The 19,343-nt window shown below is 40.6% G+C and overlaps 1 protein-coding gene across 1 annotated transcript in view; it reads left to right on the top strand.

Annotated features, from left to right (window-relative positions):
- Positions 1–19,343, top strand: part of nlgn3a (neuroligin 3a) — a gene marked incomplete at its 5' end in the record, with an annotated part of 80,912 nt that overhangs the window by 32,421 nt on the left and 29,148 nt on the right. The window contains one exon of the mRNA XM_079631028.1: positions 7,984–8,773. Coding sequence (XP_079487154.1) covers positions 7,984–8,773 — 790 coding nt within the window. The remainder of the gene's footprint in view (positions 1–7,983; positions 8,774–19,343) is intronic.

Genomic DNA, 19,343 nt, shown 5'->3' with positions numbered 1-19,343 from the left:
TACAACGTCTTGCTATCGTGAGGAAAACAAGGGCATTATGGTATTTCAGAAATCGGCCTGACCCTGGAGGCAATTTGTTGCATTATAGGCATCACTTGGCTGCCTCAGAAAATGAACTCCACAAAACCTCAGCTGCTGCGTTCCACACGTCGCGGCCGCATGTGGTGTAGCTATGGCTACGAGAAATGAGCGGGAATAAAGAGGGATTGTCACTCGTAGGACTGGCCGCATCACGCGTGTGGCGTGGTGACAGTAAACTGTGTTGATGAGTACGACTCGGCTCTTGCGGTCTGTTATGTAAAATCCATCTGAGCGCTGTAGTGGCACGGCAAGAAAAGAAGAGAAGGGAGGCGGTAATGACATGCTGGGCATAACCAGAGGCTGTCCCGCCGAGGGATCCCACTTTACAGAGGCTATAGAGAGACGAGAGGGATTTGATGGTTGGGAGGGATTTTTAGATGTGCTGGAGAGACGGCTCAGGAGAATGAGCCCAGAGCACAGACGGGCTAAAACACATAATCAGTGTGTGTGTGTGTAACAGCCAATGGATATGAAAGTGGGGCTTATGATGAGAGTCCTTGCAGTTCTGAGAAAGAGCAATAGTCCAGCCCGGATGGATGGATGGATGGAAAGACGGATGGATGGACGGACGGACGGATGGATGGATGGATGGATGGAAAGACGGATGGATGGACGGATGGATGGATGAACGGATGGATGGATGGATTGAAAGACGGATGGATGGATGAATGGATGGATGGAAAGACATATGGATGGATGGATGGATGGATGGATGGATGGATGGATGGAAAGACGGATGGATGGACGGATGGATGGATGAACGGATGGATGGATGGATTGAAAGACGGATGGATGGATGAATGGATGGACGGATGGATGGATGGAAAGACATATGGATGGATGGATGGATGGATGGATGGATGGATGGACGGATGGATGGATGGATGGACGGATGGATGGATGGATGGATGGATGGAAAGACGGATGGATGGATGGATGGATAGAAAGACGGATGGATGGATAGAAAGACGGATGGATGGATGAATGAATGGATGGATGGATGGACGGACGGATGGATGGATGGATGGACGGATGGATGGATGGATGGATGGATGGATGGATGGAAAGACGGATGGATGGATGGATGGATGGATAGAAAGACGGATGGATGGATGGATGGATGGATAGAAAGACGGATGGATGGATGGATGGATGGATAGAAAGACGGATGGATGGATGGATGGATGGATGGATGGATGGATGGATGGATGGATGGATGGATGGAAAGACGGATGGAAAGACGGATGGATGGATGGATGGATGGATGGATGGATGGATGGATGGAAAGACGGATGGAAAGACGGATGGATGGATGGATGGATGGATGGAAAGACGGATGGATGGATGGATGGATGGATGGATGGATGGAAAGACGGATGGAAAGACGGATGGATGGATGGATGGATGGAAAGACGGATGGAAAGACGGATGGATGGATGGATGGATGGATGGATGGATGGAAAGACGGATGGATGGATGGATGGATGGATGGATGGATGGATGGATGGATGGAAAGACGGATGGATGGATGGATGGATGGATGGATGGAAAGACGGATGGAAAGACGGATGGATGGATGGATGGATGGATGGAAAGACGGATGGATGGATGGATGGATGGATGGATGGATGGATGGATGGATGGATGGATGGATGGATGGATGGATGGACAGATTGAATTGAATCATCTTTGTCTGGCCAATAAGAGATGGGAGGAAAAATAATAAGTCAATACTTTTGCATTCTCTCGCAAAAGTTTTACATTTCCCTGAGAACCTTTTGAGTTATTTGCCAGCGAAGTTTCTGGACAGAACACAAATCTTGTATAAGAGAACGCAAAAGCATTTTTTCCCTTCCATCTCATATTTTTTTCCAACTTTAGGGGTTTCGTAAGGCAAGATTAGCTCAAGTTGTTAAATATAATTTTAATGAAACTTAATTAAATTTATGAATTCATGTTTTACATTGAGCATTGTCAAAAATAATGATTAATATGTGTTTATAGATCTACATCTGTTCAATATATATTAATGACCAATGTGAACACAAAAGAGCACCTGGCTATTGTGTATATAAAACTCTTTTTTCCTTTTCTTAATTGTGGACACTTATTTTGTCATTGACCCGTACACTGTAATGATAACTTAAATGTAAATTTAGTAGAATTGAGCAAATCTAAAATCCGCATTGTTACTCTAAAGGATCAACAGTTTTACACCATGGCCTAAACAAAAGCAATGCGATATTTTCCACAAGGAAAATAAAAATGCCGTACAATCACAGCCAGTCAGAAGAACAGATGTGATGTTATATACACCGCTACAACTGGACTGGGGTTTCACTGCGGCGCTACAAAACGTCACAGAAATAGGAATTACCCTTTATTGCATAACGTCTGGTTAGGTCACGTCGTAATGAACTGTGTAAAATAAAGAGTCCCCTCAACCTTTCTTTGCTTATGAATTGGTAGTCCGTGCTGGAAATGTATTGAATTCGGAGTGACCGGTCTCATAAGTGCAGTAATGATTATTTAAGGGCTGGTTGTTATCGTTGACGCTAAAAAACCGTCGGAAAAGTCAGGCGCTCGTCATTCCTCAAGGTCAGTGGTCACGGGTTTGTACCTGAAGTGAATAATCCCCAGCAGCCCAAGCATGTTCTGTGCTGCCGCTTCACCGCTGTCTTGAGAACAGTGGCAGCTGAGGTCGAAAGCACAGCAAAGCAGCGTGTTTTAGCGAGGCCAAATGAGTGATTACCTCCAACTCCTGTCATAATTCACCATGACCTCAATCTGCCACCGGAGCCTCTCCCTGACTGATCGCAGTTCAGGTGCTCTGCTCTGGTGTTAAGTGTAGTTAGACAGAATTGCCTTTATCCGTCGAGTGCACAGGGCTAACACAAATATGATGTGCAATGCTAACGGTTCAGGTCGCCGCTGGGGAGACCTAATTATGCCTGCAATCAGTTTGCTGATGTGTCGAGTTGCCGATCTGCACCAAATTGTGTACTTGTTGGAATAGGACATAAATTCAACATCTGTGACAATAAAAAATGATGTCCAAGTATAAAACGCAAGCACAAAATGATTAGCACAATTAGCTTTTTTGGCAGTATAAGCAAGAACCCAACTTTCTTTTTGTCCGCACAGAATGGTGACCTTCACCTGAAATCCAGCATATGATTTACCGTGTTGACCCTTCTGCTGATCTAGGATCAGCCACGAGACAGATTTGTACTGCATACTTATTAGCACTCTGACAGTATTTGTGGCCCAGATTGCATCACTAACAATAGTAATACATGCTCGTGTTACTCATGTTTCTCTCCTCGCCCTGGAACGAATGCAACATGTCAGCAGTACAATCAAACGTCGGATATTGTTTGCTGTTTTTAGCCTTCCACCATCTGGCTGATCAGAGGATGTGCTGAAGGATCGGGTGATATAAAGTTCAGTGCTTGTGCAACAACAACAAAAAACAAGATCTGTGTGTTGTGCGTGAACACTATCACCCGACGAACTAGCTTTCCTCCATGTTGAGATGCTGTGGTGTTGCTGTGATGGCTGGTAAGGTCTGAAACGTAATGAAAGGAAAGATGCGCTAGGCTTTTCTTCGCTATCGTGTCGTTTACCCAAGTGAAGCTTGATTTTGTGGTTTGCTATTGGTGGATGTCATGTCATGTGATGTGATTGCCCGCCCTCATCATCAGAGAAGAGAAGAGATGCTGCAAGAGGAAGGGGAAGTTATTCTGATTCAAGATCAGATGACTAATAAAAATCATGATGTGCACTTTTAAATAATGTATAATAAACACTGCAATAGCCATATTCCATAAAAGACAAGAATTGTCCATTTTGATTTCATGGTGATTATGGAGAATATATATAAATGTATTTACGCAGCAAGAAGAAAATATCTTGCAATATCAGTGCAAGTGAAAGTTAGTTAATATGGTTGATAATATATATATATATATATATATATATATATATATATATATATATATATATATATATATACATACATACATACATATATGTATACAGAGATTTGAACATGTGAACTTACATGTAGTCATTTTAAAAGCATTTTCTATTGATTCTAAAGCATATCTGTATTACGTTATCTGAATGCATTTATATACATTTAAACTAAATACTTAATTGTCCAACTAAAATCTCTCAGTTGTAATGTCCAATATATTATTTGTTAGCATAATAATTATATAAATAATATATAAATGACATGAAATAATTATAATAAATAATCATCGCTAAAAGCCCGATGATTTTGTCTCTAAAAATCTGTTAATATGTAGTGTGACCTTTAGTTTGGAGGCAGAGAAACAGGGGGAGTGACTGTATTCAGAGATGTGTGGCTTTGCTCACAGTTACTATGGCACTGAACACCGCTAAAAGCCAAACCACTATCTAAACCTCAGGGTAGGAACGAATTCAACTGAAACATACCCGACTCCGGCTTCATGGTGTAGTCCCCAGGTTGGGCACAGACATTTGAAGGAAACTCTATCGCCCCCTTGTGTGCTGAAGGTTGTCATCACCGCAGTAACACAAGCACACATTAAAAGGATAGTTCACTCAAAAGAGAAAATTCTGTCCTCATTTGCTCACCCTCATGCCTTTCCAGACTGTGTATGACTTTCTTTCATATAAAAAAATCGGGGGAAAAAAGTCATTGGGGGTCCAGTGTGGTTTGACCAAATGCATTCTTCTTAAAAATCTCTTCTGATGCATACTTAACATCAGCATATGTTTACAGTATTTATAAGTTGCTGGCCTAATAATGTACTGTGTGTTGAGAGCTCAGAAAAGCCACGCATTTGGGACGAGTAGAAGTGCACAGAGAGTCTTGGCTTCCCGAGCCCCAGGTGGCCATCTTTCCACGAGAAAGAGAGAGAGAGAGAGAGAGAGAGAGAGAGAGAGAGAGAGAGAGAGAGAGAGAGAGAGAGAGGAGAGAGAGAGAGAGAGAGAGAGAGAGAGAGAGAGAGAGAGAGAGAGAATGAGAGAGAGAGAGAGAGAGAGTCGATATCCTTGACATCTGCTCCCTCGCCCTGGGAGTCTGGCCACTGTCCTGTCCTGAGCTCTGCTATTCACAGCCGCGCACACAAATACACATGTGTCAGGTGTTAACAGTATACCAGCACTGCATCTGACAGCACACCACCAGCACATTTCCCCAACCTCTTCAACTGAAGAGCGATTGCAAAAAAAAAAATTAAAGGTTACGCAGGTTAGTCGTGTTGGAAATATCACAGCCTGCCCATCTGCAAGGTGCGAGTCCTGGCTATTTGAACTGCCCTGGACTCTCTTCACCACTTGGCCTCCGGAAAGTTATCTTTGGGGAAATGAGGAAACCTAAGTAGTGGGTAAATTTCCTTAGTGTGCATTAGGCCAACAAAGAAAAGCCTCGCTGCGAATCAATTTGTGTAGTCAGGTAAAAAAAGTGCCCGGAGGAGGGAAGTCTAGCAGACCTGGTACGAAAAAGTACTAGCCTGGATTTCTCCTGATCATTTTTTAAGCCATTCATGACCATTGAACAGTAGTGTGTGCATGCTAGCCTACTTGAGTCTCTAGCTGCGGTGTGTTTCACTGCAGAGGGGTGGTAATAGTAATATTGAGCGGTCATTAAGGTGGGAGTGAGGCCAAAAGCGTTCTCGCTGCTGGGATGTGTGGTACGCTATGCTACCTACGCACTGCTGAGCCCGGGCTTCTTTGTTGTTGATAAAGAAGGAGTAGGAGTGTAAGTGTAGTTGAGGAATTAGATCCCGTTAGCATGTGCTTATCGCTGATCTAAGCTTCAGAGAGTAGAGGATTCGTTGAAAGGTTCGGGTATGGACTTGTGTGGTTAAATAGTGAGTCGTGGATCTCAGCACATTCAGATACACATCTAGACACACATGTGGGCGTAGATTATAGTGTGAAGGTTTCAGCGGATTGTGTTGCATTCCTCGGCCCATGGCCATCTGTGCCCATGTTTGCGTAATGATTAGTTTTAATCATATTCTGCATTCTGAGTTGCTTTGGCAGGCGTGATTATCTGAGATCAATGCAAACAAACTCCGGGAAAATATTTAGACCTTTATGCTGGTTATTAAAGTATTTTAATTAAAGGGTCACTCTCTAGTTGTTCACCATCTCCAGATAATAACACAAGGTTTCTCATCTTTTTTAAATGTGACTTTATAATAAGGTTGTCAATCGATTACATTATATTGATTTACATAAATACTGGTTAATTAATCAAATTAATCACAAATAAACTCATATATCAATATTTGCTAAGAAAATATCATAAGTGAAGACTTAATAGATAGGCTATGTAAAATATCACTGGCCCAAAGTCCAGTTTAGTGCCATTCGTACAAAACGCATGGTTTCATCTGCACTATTTTCTGATTAATGGTCTTTGTATGTATGAGTTTGAGATGCATGTCATTGGTCAATGTGTGTCTTGCAGTTTTTTGCTGTTGTATTTTAAGACGCAGTGTCAAGTTTAAATATATTCTCAAGACTTGTGCTTTGAGTTTTCTTCTGTGCTTTGTGTTTTTGTCTATTTCCACTGGCTCTGTTAAGCTATTTTTGACTACAGATATGATTTACGTTACAGATATGAACAGCAAAGTTTATTAAAAGTAATTTTTTCGCCATGCTAACCATGAATATAAGTAACTGAGCTAAATAAATCTGTTTGCTGTATCTGAAATCACTCACTAATTTGATGGTTTATTATAGTGAATGCTGTATAGTGCACTATATAGACATTCTGTCAAAATGTTATTTGCTGCAGTCTATATGAAATGTTTAATTAATCTGAATTATTTTCAAAAACTTGGTTTGAATGAATGATTCAATGACTCACTCATAAAGACTTCACTTGTTTCATTACTGGATGAATTCGAATTTTTTAACAAATCTCTTGAATGATTCAAGAAATAAATTTAACAGTCACTTGTCGCCACCTACTGGTATAACGATGTCACTGATACAATCGTTATTTGAAATGTCAAGTTACTTTCTCAAGGCGATTTACTCTTTTGATCAACAGTTTTTATCAGAACTGTAATCTTTTATCCTAGTACTTCTGTAATAATGTGAATATTTGTAACAAAAATAACAAAACTGTGTGGTTGAAAGAGATGTTTGTGAAGCCGTTTCGCACAGATATACATGACAACTGCTCTCTGTGGATCAGCGGCAGCGCAAACACAGATCTGAATGTTACGGTGTGATTTTGTCAAATATTTAATAGACATTTAGGAATTAGGTCGCGTGGGTGTTTGAATCGAGATTGCAATCTTTTAATGATTTATCACGCAGCTCTATAGTGGTAACTTGTGTAGCAGTACTTTATCTTGTTACACCCTGTTTTTGTAGCCTTCTTTCTTTTCGGACAGGAGGGGATTTTACTGTTTTACTGGTACATCTTAATATTAAATACCGTTTTGGAGACTGAAAAAAAAACACAGTTAAAACTAGCTTAAGTTGGTTGGCTGGTCTTAGCTGGTCTCCCAGTCTGGTCAGGTTGGACTGTTGGCTGCTTTTAGTGGGGTTTTGGGCATTTTTCAAATGGTCAGACTGGGAGTCCAGTTACTACCAGCCAACCAGCTTAGACTGATTTCCAGCAAGGTAATCAGTTAGCACTACACTAGCAGGCAAGCTAACACAAAAAAAGGAAGTGTTATTTTGCCTTCTATAGCCTTTTTTCAGATTATTTAGTTTATTTTTAAGACATTAATGTACATATTTCCATGATAACACATTCTGTCCTTGATTCGAAGTTAGTGTGATTTAGAGTACCCATAAAAAGTTATTCCCCTTCTTTCTAATCATTGATTCCTGATGTATAACCTTGTCTAAAATGCCTTATTTTTTCTCCTCTTGCTGCAGGACTGTTTCATCGTGCCATAATCCAGAGCGGCTCAGCGTTGTCCAGCTGGGCCGTCAACTACCAGCCGGTTAAGTACACAAGGCTGCTGGCAGAGAAAGTGGGCTGTAATGTGTTGGACACTTTGGACATGGTAGATTGCTTGAGAAAGAAGACAGCTCGCGAACTGGTGGAACAAGACATCCAGCCGGCAAGATACCACGTAGCCTTCGGCCCGGTCATCGACGGTGACGTCATTCCCGATGACCCTGAGATCCTGATGGAGCAGGGCGAGTTCCTCAACTATGACATCATGCTGGGTGTCAACCAGGGTGAGGGTCTGCGCTTCGTGGAGAACGTGGTGGACTCTGAAGACGGTGTCTCGGGCAATGACTTCGACTTTTCAGTCTCAGACTTTGTGGACAGTCTGTACGGTTACCCAGAGGGAAAGGATACTCTACGAGAAACCATTAAGTTCATGTACACGGACTGGGCGGACAGAGACAACCCTGAGACGCGGCGCAAGACTCTGGTGGCGCTGTTTACCGATCATCAGTGGGTGGAGCCCTCAGTGGTGACGGCGGATCTTCATGCCCGGTACGGGTCACCCACCTACTTCTACGCCTTCTACCACCACTGCCAGAGCCTGATGAAGCCGGCCTGGTCCGACGCGGCCCACGGAGACGAGGTGCCCTACGTCTTCGGTATACCCATGATTGGCCCGACCGACCTCTTTCCCTGCAACTTCTCCAAAAATGATGTCATGCTTAGTGCTGTTGTCATGACCTACTGGACTAACTTTGCCAAAACTGGGTAAGTGCGTACCTTGCAACATGCACAGTCTGGGGTAAACTCTAGTACCCATATTGTGCTCATATACAAGTTCATACTTTTATTTTTGGGGTGCGCTAAGTTTAAAACATTATTTTTCTCATACTGTACATTTCTACAGCAGCTCTATTCACTCTCTGTCAGTTCCTGTCTCTTTAAAGCCCCGCCTTTCAGAAAAGCCCAGTCTGCTCTGATTGGTCAGCTGGCTCAGTCTGTTGTGATTGGTCAACTGCTTAGAGCGTGTGTTTAATATGCAAAAGCCCCCACCATAATCATGTTTCAGCTCCCAAGGCTTCATGAGCAGCTGTAAACATTATTATATGTATGGTAACTATCTTGTCATTATTGGAAGTCCATATACAATGTTGTTTGCTCTTGCAGCAAAATACAGCGTCCTCTCGACATGGCAAAATGACTTAGCCAGCTTTTTATGAGGGTGGGTCAAAGTGGCCAGTAGGCGGGCATTATGCAAATGTGTTACAGTACATGGTGAAATAGCAAAGTCACAGTAATAACGGCAATACTACAAACTAGCCATTCAGTGTTTTAATACCATGAGAATGCCAATAATCGGCTGTTAAATCAGAATTAACATTTTGGATATTTATGTACCACTCATTAAGTACAGTGGTGCTTGAAAGTTTGTGAACCCCTTGCAGAATCTGTGAAAATGGGAATAATTTTAACAAAATAAGAGGAATAATACAAAAGGCATGTTTTTGTTTATTTAGCACTGTCCTTTGTTTTTTTGTGATGGTTGTTCTTGATTTATCTATTAAAAAAAGGTTCAAACATTCGCTGATGCTCCAGAAGGAAACACGATGCAATTAGAGTAGGGAGGTGAAAACATTTGAACAGGATGAAGATGTCCAATTTTTTCTTATTTTGTTTAAATATCAGTCTTTTTCATTTAGTACTGCCCTTCGGAAGTAACAGAAGATACATGCATGGTTTCCGGAAGACAAATTAAGTACAATTTACCTTCAAATTAAAAACGTAATACATCGTGTTTCCTTCAGGAGCATCATTTACATTTACATTTATGCATTTGGCAGACGCTTTTATCTAAAGCGACTTACATTGCATTTCAAGGTCCACGTTTACCTTTTTATCAGGTCTTGCTTTCCCTGGGAATCGAACCCATGACCTTGTCGTTGCAAGCACCAACGCTTCACTGTTTGAGCTACAGGAAGGCATCAGTGAATGTTTACTAGTTGTGTTTGAGCCCCTCAATTGTCCTCAGTGTGAAAAGTTGGATCTCAAAATCATACAGTCACTGCTGGAAAGGGTTTAAATATGCCTTTTTGGTAGGATTTTGACCTGTAGGACCTGTAGGATTTTCCTGAAGAACATTGGGCAGTTTAACTGATCAGGTCAAACAAAGGACTCAAGAACAACTATCACAAAACAACAAAAAAGCTGTGTATCATCCAGTTAACGACACACAGTATTAAGAATCAAGGGTACGTAAACTTTTGAACGGGGTCATTTTTATAAATGCAGCTTTGTTTGTCTTATGGACTATATGATGCATTTTGTATGATCCCTCTTATTTAGTTAAACTTATTCACATTTTCACAGAAGGGTTCACAAACTTTCAAGCACCACTGTATGTCTGTTGTTTTTTGCCTCGAGTAAAATCTGTTACTGAGTAGCATTGTTTACAGCGTACTGTATATGAATGGGGCTTGAGACCCCGTGCAGGGAGAATTATCAGTGGAACTTATTGCATTTCTGCCCTCAGCAACATCGATCAAAAGCCCTCTCTTGAGTTGATCACTGCCGCCCCAGGTGAGCGCTTCCCCAACAACGCCTCCTCCCTCGCTCCCCCTCTCCATCCTGCTCAATCCTGCCCGGAGCACAAAGCATTATAGATCTGTATGAGGAGCGCTTGTAATCAGCTCTAACAACACAAATCTAATTTGACAACTGCTGTTACTGAGAAAAATTGATTGGTCATGCTGCTGCTTCTCCACTTTTACCAGTCACAATAAAAATGACACCCCTCGGCGTTTATAAATCTTTCTTTAACTGTTAAGTGCACACTAGGTGTAGCCAAAAATAACATGCACAAAGTGGAAATGCTAATGGCGGAGTACCGCGGGCTATTTTCTTTTGCGCTGAATGCTCAAGTCAACATTCTGCGAGCGTATCAGAGAACATTTCAGAACAACATCTGTCCAGAAAATGTCAAATTAGCTCAAGGGCATGGGACATTTGTACGCTAAACTCTGCTTTTTCCCCCATAGGGTAATATCTTTCTCAGTTAGACTGCCAGATTTTCTCTCTTTTCTCAGTAAAAACAGAAAGAACTGAAATTGTTTGACCAGTGCAATTTGTTGTTTCTGTGTTGATATATTTCCTATTAGTGCTGGGGGGATTTTAATTTATGCAAATTTTAAATCAAAATTGTTCCTTAAATCCCAAAATGTATCTTTTAGTCTATGCCGTTTTCAGATGATGCATGAACAAAACACGACATCCAAAAACTGCAATAAGCTTTGTGCTTTGTTACATTCGATATGAAACAGTCTTAGCTTTCAAATTCTCAATTTGATCACAAAATTCAAACGTAAATGTGGTTTTGGTGCCCTTTAATGTGTGCAGACAGATGGCAGTAGCACGTGAACTGATCATCTTTTACTCTTTACAACTAGTTAAGGCACCAAATAAACATGAATGAACATCAGAAGGTATGTTGAAATACTGTATAACTTACGAATCATGAAACGAATCATGTCTCGTGTAACCACGTCAATAAAACAGCTTGTAAACAATGGCACATAATGGTGCATGTATCTTAATTAAAGCCATTCAATGTCCAAACTCCAAAGCTTGTTGGTTAGCTAGAAAAATAACTCTATATTGGAGCACTTTGATAAATATAGTACACTTTATTTATGTTTTACTGGTAGTCATGTGTTATTTAATGCATGTTTGAATGAATTTGTCATGAAAACAAACACATTTTTATGATAGCCACCTATTAAATGTAAACAAAGAAAAGAAAAAAAAGTGCCTTATGTGCAATTTAATTTTAATTTAATTGATTATTATATCTAAAAATAAATAGCAAGTGGATTTAATAGTTTGGACTATATATATATATATATATATATATATATAAATGGTAATGTACCAACTGACAGGGTTCGCTAGTTTACAGCTTTAGTTGAGAGAGTTTCCTCTGGCATACATTACATCTGATATATCGGTATCGAATTGAATTTTGAAATCTGTGCAAAACCCAGAATTATGTCTGAAACAGGAAAAAAGCTTGTTTCATTTTAAAATAGCCAAGAGTTAATGCCATGGTCCGATCAAATCACGCTTGACTTGTGCCATGGATGAAAATAATAAAGAAACATTCAAATCAAACTTCTTGATGATTGTAAAAGGAAACAGAGCACAACTGAAGACAGACCAACCACCACTAGCTACTTCCTACCGATTCTGGAGAACAGATGGTGTTTTCAATTTAGGGGACGGGAACATTCTCATTCTAGAGAACATTTTATTGGATAAAAAAAAAAAACACAAGCCTGCAAAATGAGTCATCACTACTTTGGTCTGTTTTGTCATAAGAGAAAGACTATCATTTGAAAATGTATTTATGTGCAGTATTAGTGTTGTCCATTTTAATCCTTCTTTATATCGATGACCTCAAAGCTAATTTCCAATGCACACAAATTCCAGATGTTAAACGTTTTAACGTGAAGACAAAACCATGCCCTATCAAGCCTTAACAACACACTGTCCATAAATCGCTCACAGTAGAACAGCCAGCCCATTTTAAAAGCATCCTCTCAGAAATACTCTTATGTAAAGATGATTTATTACATGACAAATAGCGTATCCTCTTGCAGTCATTCATCTAATGGCTCTCAATAGGACTGGCATTATAGAGTCAGTTTCAGGCCGTACTGATGTGCTGAGTTTCTGATATTACAGCCCGTGGAGTTGCTCCATTTGTGCGGCGGATTATATAGGAAACTGCTTAGCAGAACAAAGGATTAGATGCAAGTATAATAATAAACCTCTCAATCACATGAAATAAACACAAATCATTACTTCCATCTTAACTAGCAAACTCTCTGGTTTAGATCTGAGGATACAGCCACACATGTGCACTACAGCATGTGAAGTGTGCTTACAGCTTCTCCATGTGATGACCTAGATAGCGTTCCCTGCCATCTCTCTAAATTGGACACTTGTACCTGCGCCGGATACACACGTGAATATGGAACCTCGAGTGGACTGGGTGAACATTACATTGAGCTTGTGCTGTTTAATGTCAACTGTTGTATCGTTCCCCAAAGCTACATTCTTCTTTCCGCTTCATGGTGCTTACAAGCAGTGTTTTTCCCCCTGCAGTTGCAATACCACATAAAAACAACCATTAACTGTGAAATCTGGGTAGAAAGGCATGTTTGACAGAAGACTAGGCTAAGTGAAGTGACAAAGTAACATGTTTCTTTATTGGATGCCATGCCTGACCTCATTTACTTCCTAAATATGTGTTTGGGTCAATCTGCATGATCAAATCTATTAGCTAATAGAAAAAAATTACTAATGTAAAACCTGAAAAAACCTGCATGTCCATAGCCACACTTTTTATATTTGATGACGTCCTTTCAAATTTCACCAGAAAGAAAATTTATTTTTATGAATAATATTTGTTCAGAATTTAATTTGTAGCATTTCAAAAGTAGGTTCCATAAAGGAATTTTCATGGCATTTCCATAGAACCTTCAAGTGAAAAGTTCTTGACCCTTTAGAACCTGACGCTAAAATGGGTGTTTTTCACATTAGATTTTTTGACTGTAAAATTCTAAAACAATGTGCTATCTTCATGTGTAAGGTGTCATCTTTTTCAGAAAAAGATTAGCTTTCAACAAATTACAGTTATTGACCATTATTGTGGGTGGTGAGCTTGTAAATAGTATTTAAATAGACAAAAATAAAAAAAACTAGAATAAATTTTCCGATTTTTATTTAGAAAAAAACAGAAAAATCACGAACGAAAGAAACTAACACTTTAAAGTTGAAAAATGAAGTATAATACAACTATACAAGTCTTTTGTGTGACATTGGGTTGCACAGTTTTCATTTAGGACACTTTTTTTCATACACACACACATACAAATGCGTCCATTCGTATTAGGCACGCACACATACACATACACACAACCACATGTAAAGATACGTGAAAAAGTAACGGCCATCCGCCTCCCACGTTTCATTAAAAATCATCCCAATTCCCTCTTCTGCTGTCTACCACTTCTTCCACCATGTATTTGTTCGTCTCTTTTATTATTTTATGCAATTCAAAACACTCTAACCGCGCTTCGGTTCAAATCCTTCCTTCCCGCTCTGCTAGAAAGCCCGCTGTCATTTGCTGACGGAAAGCATGAAATTACCGTAATAAGCCGTATATTGCCGAAAAGCGCATATTGTCAGCTTGCTGATCTGTGTCGGCGACGACACATTCGGTTCTAAAGGGTTAAAGGAGTCATGACCTGTAATTTTCACTTTTCCACGAGAATCAATGTATGTTATGATTGCCTAACGATTATACACTGGCCGGGAAGCCGATATTTAAAAGTGAAGCGTTTGTTTACCCCTGGGTTCGTAAACCAGCCCACGTGCACGCGCACTCAAATACGAGATTTTAATTTCTGCCCCGACTTGACGTCAAGACGGGGCCGGATATACCATATATGGACACCGCAGACCTATGCTGCAGGAAGCCCGCCCTGCCCCTCTCCCCCTCATATTCAGTCGAGAAAGATGCAGAAACGTAGTGCACACGTGAGTTGCTCTGTTGTTGACTGCCAGAATCAACATGCAACTTAAATGTGTTTTCTCTCCTAAGAACGGACCAAGCTGTCGGGGACCAGTGGATTAAATTCATTTTTAATGACGTGGTTTTCTACAACCCTTCCCACTGGCTTAACGTTAGGTGTCTGTGCTAATCATTTTACGCCGGAATCGTTCACAAATTTGAATGTCTAAAAAACCACAACGTGAAACAAGGCAAAAACACCACATGATAGCAAACGTTGATCTCAATAAGCACTGTAAGCTGATAGAAAAAAGTAGACTACATCTCCGTTAATGTAATCTACATAAAATAAAAGGTATAATGTCTCAGTCAAAATGATTGTCTTTACCATTCAGAGACATCTTGATGTAGACGTCCTTCCATCGACTCTACATCTTCCCTTTCCAGCTCAGGTTCAGAGTCCGGCTCGTGCATACGGCTGAATCCCGTACGTCGCGGCCATGTCGGGTTCATTCACAACTTGCGCCATGATGTCATTTTGGAATGATATGCTGAAGTTACCTGCGGTGTCAACCCCCCTCCTTCCTGCCACCAATCAACGCGCCCCTCATTTGCATTATTAAAGGGCACCTATTATGACATTTAAAATGTTCCTAATGTTGTTTTGGGAGACCCCAACAACAGTTTTACGTGCATGCAATGACAAAAAACACTTTAGTTGTCGTATAATATGCATTTATTTTTACCTGATTTGCTCACCGACTCCCAAATGATTCGTTCAACGACACATTTTTCCAAACCCCTCCTTTGCGCGACGCTAATCTGCGTTGATTGGTCAGATGACCCAGCAGTGTTTACAGAGATAATACTTATTGTTTAACACGGAGTACAATGATGCTTTTATCAATTAAATCGTGTTATAATAATTATTATAGTCCACTGCTTTGTAGTTTGTAGTAAAAAACTAAAAATAAGATAAAGAATTTAATGTTATGTTAGCGAGCATAGCCCAGAGTTCATATTATAAAAGCACAATCAGTCTTTGTTTGCATTAGCCCGATGCATAAACATAACATAAAAAAATAAAATAAAAAAAATAAATGCAGTTACGTTACTCTATTCATTAAGACAACTCCGAAAACAACGACAAACACTTCACATATCTCAATACAATTGTCATTGAAGACCTAGAAGCTAAACGGTGTGTACACAACAAACAACATAATTACTAAGCATGCTACATAAAACATAAAAGCAACAATTATTAATAACACTTACAGGTTGTGATACGGAGGAGGAAGCTGATGCAAATACACTTGGAACTGAACCTTCCTTCAATATCAGCCGGCTCGCGAATCCAAGTTTGAGTGCATTTAAGTTGGTAAAGCAATCGTCTTCAAAATGGCGCGAACAAAGCACAAGGCTCGGACTATACTTCTGTGGTATAGTTGTATATATGAATTGTAGCCACTTAGTCTTCAAATGCTCCTCCTTGGGCAGATGAAAAAAGTTTGCTTTTGAGTCGCACTTCAGAACACAGCGTCTCGTCGCCATGAAGTTTTCCCTGCTGGCCTTGGAGCGCAATAAGTGGGCGTATCGTATTCAAATAACTTGACAAGTTGACGTCATCTAGTCAGAGAAAAAGCTTCGGTCTTCTAACGATTCATAAAAATGACTCAGAGTCGACTCTCACTTTTGAAAGACAATAACTTTATATACGGTGCACTTTCATATTTCAAACTTTGCAGGATGTTTTTGTTCACTTAGATCTATGTTACACACTACATGAAAGGTAAATTTCAAAATTCCATAATAGGTGTCCTTTAAAATGACCGTCCACGACAGCCAAAATATCGCATCAGATCTCGCGAGACAATAATGCCTTCAGAAATAAGGGTCAGAGGAGCTCTGTGTTTATTTTTTTTCCACTTTTCTTTTTTAGAAGGGCCTGAAAGACTATAATAGAGCGTGGGTATCCTAGGTTATGACTCCTTTAAAAGAACCTTGGATGAACATTTTAAAAGTCTAAAGAACCGGTTTCCAGTATAAATAACTTTTGTAGAAATTAATTGTTAAAGGTTCTTCATAGAAACCAATAGATGCCAATAAAGGACCTTTATTTTTAAGACTGTGAGTCTGACAGCTTCATATTTCAACAAGTCTTTTTGAAGAAAAGTCCACATAGACAGTGTATCTGTCTTTGGAACAATAATTAAAAATCATTAGTCTCTGAAATAAATGGAAGAATAACGGTAAAATGCTTCCAAACGTAGTACCATTAAATTGAATTCGAATCTCCAGGCTTTTGAGACATTTTCTCAGCTGTTTTTTTAACAGTAAATTAGCACCCTAATTCATTTCTCAAGTGTTAACCAGTGGCCATCGGTTCTGCGGAAGAACAAAAGCACCCGAGAACCTTCTTCACACTTGATAAGTGAATTGTTGGCGCATTTCGGCTTTGTTCAGGCTACAAATGGACCTCAAATGCTGCCGTCTGCGCTTCTTTCGAGATTGTAGCGTTAGCATTTGATGGACAGGGACTGTTTCCTTGGCTTTCTTCTACTGTGTCATTCAGCCTCCAGTCAAACAGCCCTTGCTGTGCCGAGCCACAGACGGCGCTGAGCAGAACACTGTTGTGCTTTTCCTTTTGCCCTCCTCTTTTTTCTGCATGCTTTCTTGTAACAAGAACACAAGACCCTCTCAGAAATGCTAAGGCCTGCTGGGATGAATCCAGATATTTCTGTTTGAAAAGCCCATGTTTTTTCATGATGCAGTCCCTCGCGGAGACATTGGCTATTCCACCCCGAGAATAAAACATGACTAATCAATAATCAATAAGCCATGATTAATAAATAAGATTTAGCTGTGCACATGCCAGCTCGACTGTAATCGCTCAATGATTTGACACCGCCCGCGTTTCGTGTTTTATCGACGTATTTATATTGACATCTGTCTTATTGAAATTCTGTTGCCTGTACCTCATCTGAATGGCAAGCAGATGCTCATTAACTCACACTGTCTTGTCGTATCTGCCTCGTGATTGTGAAAACAAAAATAATAATTTCAATGGGGCATGTTAATGAGCAGTTTCCCCCGCCGCTCCACCCAGAAGAAAACATCTTTTGAACATCAGTTGACCCCGTACCCAAGGCCAGGCCGATCTCTTTCTGAGGCTTTGAGATAAATTGCTTCCCGCATTTAGTTTTGTCTCTTCTTAGACTTCTGCGAGTCCACTCGGGAATTAAAAGGGATTGCGCTCCGTTTGTGTAACAGTCTCACAGAGCTCTCAATTAAGTCGAGCACTTGATTCTGTAGGACAGGGGTTCTCCGCTCGGGCCCTTGAGATCCACTTTCCTGCAGAGTTCACCTCCAACCCTGATTAAACTCAGCTACCTGCAACTTCCTATTAATCCTGAAGACCCTGATTGGCTTGTTTAGGTGTGTTTGATTAGGGTTGGAGCTAAACTCTGCAGGAAAGTGGACCATGAGGGCCGGAGTTGAGAACCCCTGCTGAATATATATATATATATATATATATATTGTTTTTTTTTTTGTTTTTTTTCAAAGCTTGCACCAGGCACTGTTTTGAGTGGATGATCAGGCCAAAGCACATTGAGGGCCCTATTTTAACGATCTGAAACGCAAGTGTCAAAGCGCAAAGCGCAAGTAACTTTGTGGGCGGATCCCGGCGCTGTTGCTATTTTCCCGGCGGGATAAATGCCTCTTGCGCCCGACGCAAATCTAAAAGGGGTTGGTCTGAAGTTGCTTCATTATTCATAGGTGTGGTTTGGGCGTAACGTGAAATAAACCAATCAGAGCGTCCTCTCACATTCCCTTTAAGAGCCGGCACGCTTGTTCCATGGCGGATCGCTATTATAACGGCGGGTTTGCCAGCGCACGCCAGGAGCGATTCACAGCCGAGGAGACCGACGTTCTCGTCAGGGCCGTAAAACACAGAGAAGTGACATTGGGGATGATGGGAGAAACCCACCCAAATTAGCTTCGGTTAAACAGGCGTATAATTTGGGTAAATGTGTAGCCTAATCTATTTTTTTTATTTTTTATCTAGATAGATCTTTTTCACATCTTCACGGACACAACAATGATTTCCCTCGTGTGTTCATATTTTTCCTTGTAATAATGTATGATTTGCAAAAATGAAAACGGCTGCGTCTGTTTATATTAGATAATCAAAGTGTATGCGCGTTAACACGCTACATAATGGCCAAGCATGCGCCCTTAAAATACCATATCACTAACGCGCAACGCGCCACTGTCTTTAGACTGGGTTTTTCCTGGTCAGTGGCGGAATTGTTTTCTAAAACTGGAAAATAGCACCAGGGAACGTTTGCGCCGGAACACGCTCCTCTTTTCGCTGAACCGCCCCCGCGAGCGCAAGTTCATTCCCTAATTTACCGACGTGCGTCTGTGGAGGGAAAAGTCCGCTGTGCGCGGGTGCAAAATAGGAATGATACATGCGTCGGTGTTCAAAGTCAATTGCGCTGGGTGCAAGATAGGGCCCTGAGTGTTTTCTGTCGCACAGCATTTTCACCCCTTGTCCCGCACGTTGCATATTGAGAAAATGTCCCGCATTTTCATCAGTCTGTTGGTTTTTAATGATCATATTAAGAAAACGTGCATGCGTTCTTTTGCCTTTTTAAGGAAGCATTTTATTTATTATTTTTGCGGCGTAGCTTTTCACCTATATTTAACATCGCTTCGTCAGAAGTACAAATACAACAGATGTTTTTTTTAAATCCTATCCAA

Source organism: Phoxinus phoxinus, assembly GCF_949152265.1.
Source record: "Phoxinus phoxinus genome assembly, chromosome: 12".
NCBI lineage: Eukaryota > Metazoa > Chordata > Actinopteri > Cypriniformes > Leuciscidae > Phoxinus > Phoxinus phoxinus.
The sequence above is the reverse complement of the archived record's forward strand: the minus strand, read 5'-3'. Positions and strand labels throughout refer to the sequence as shown.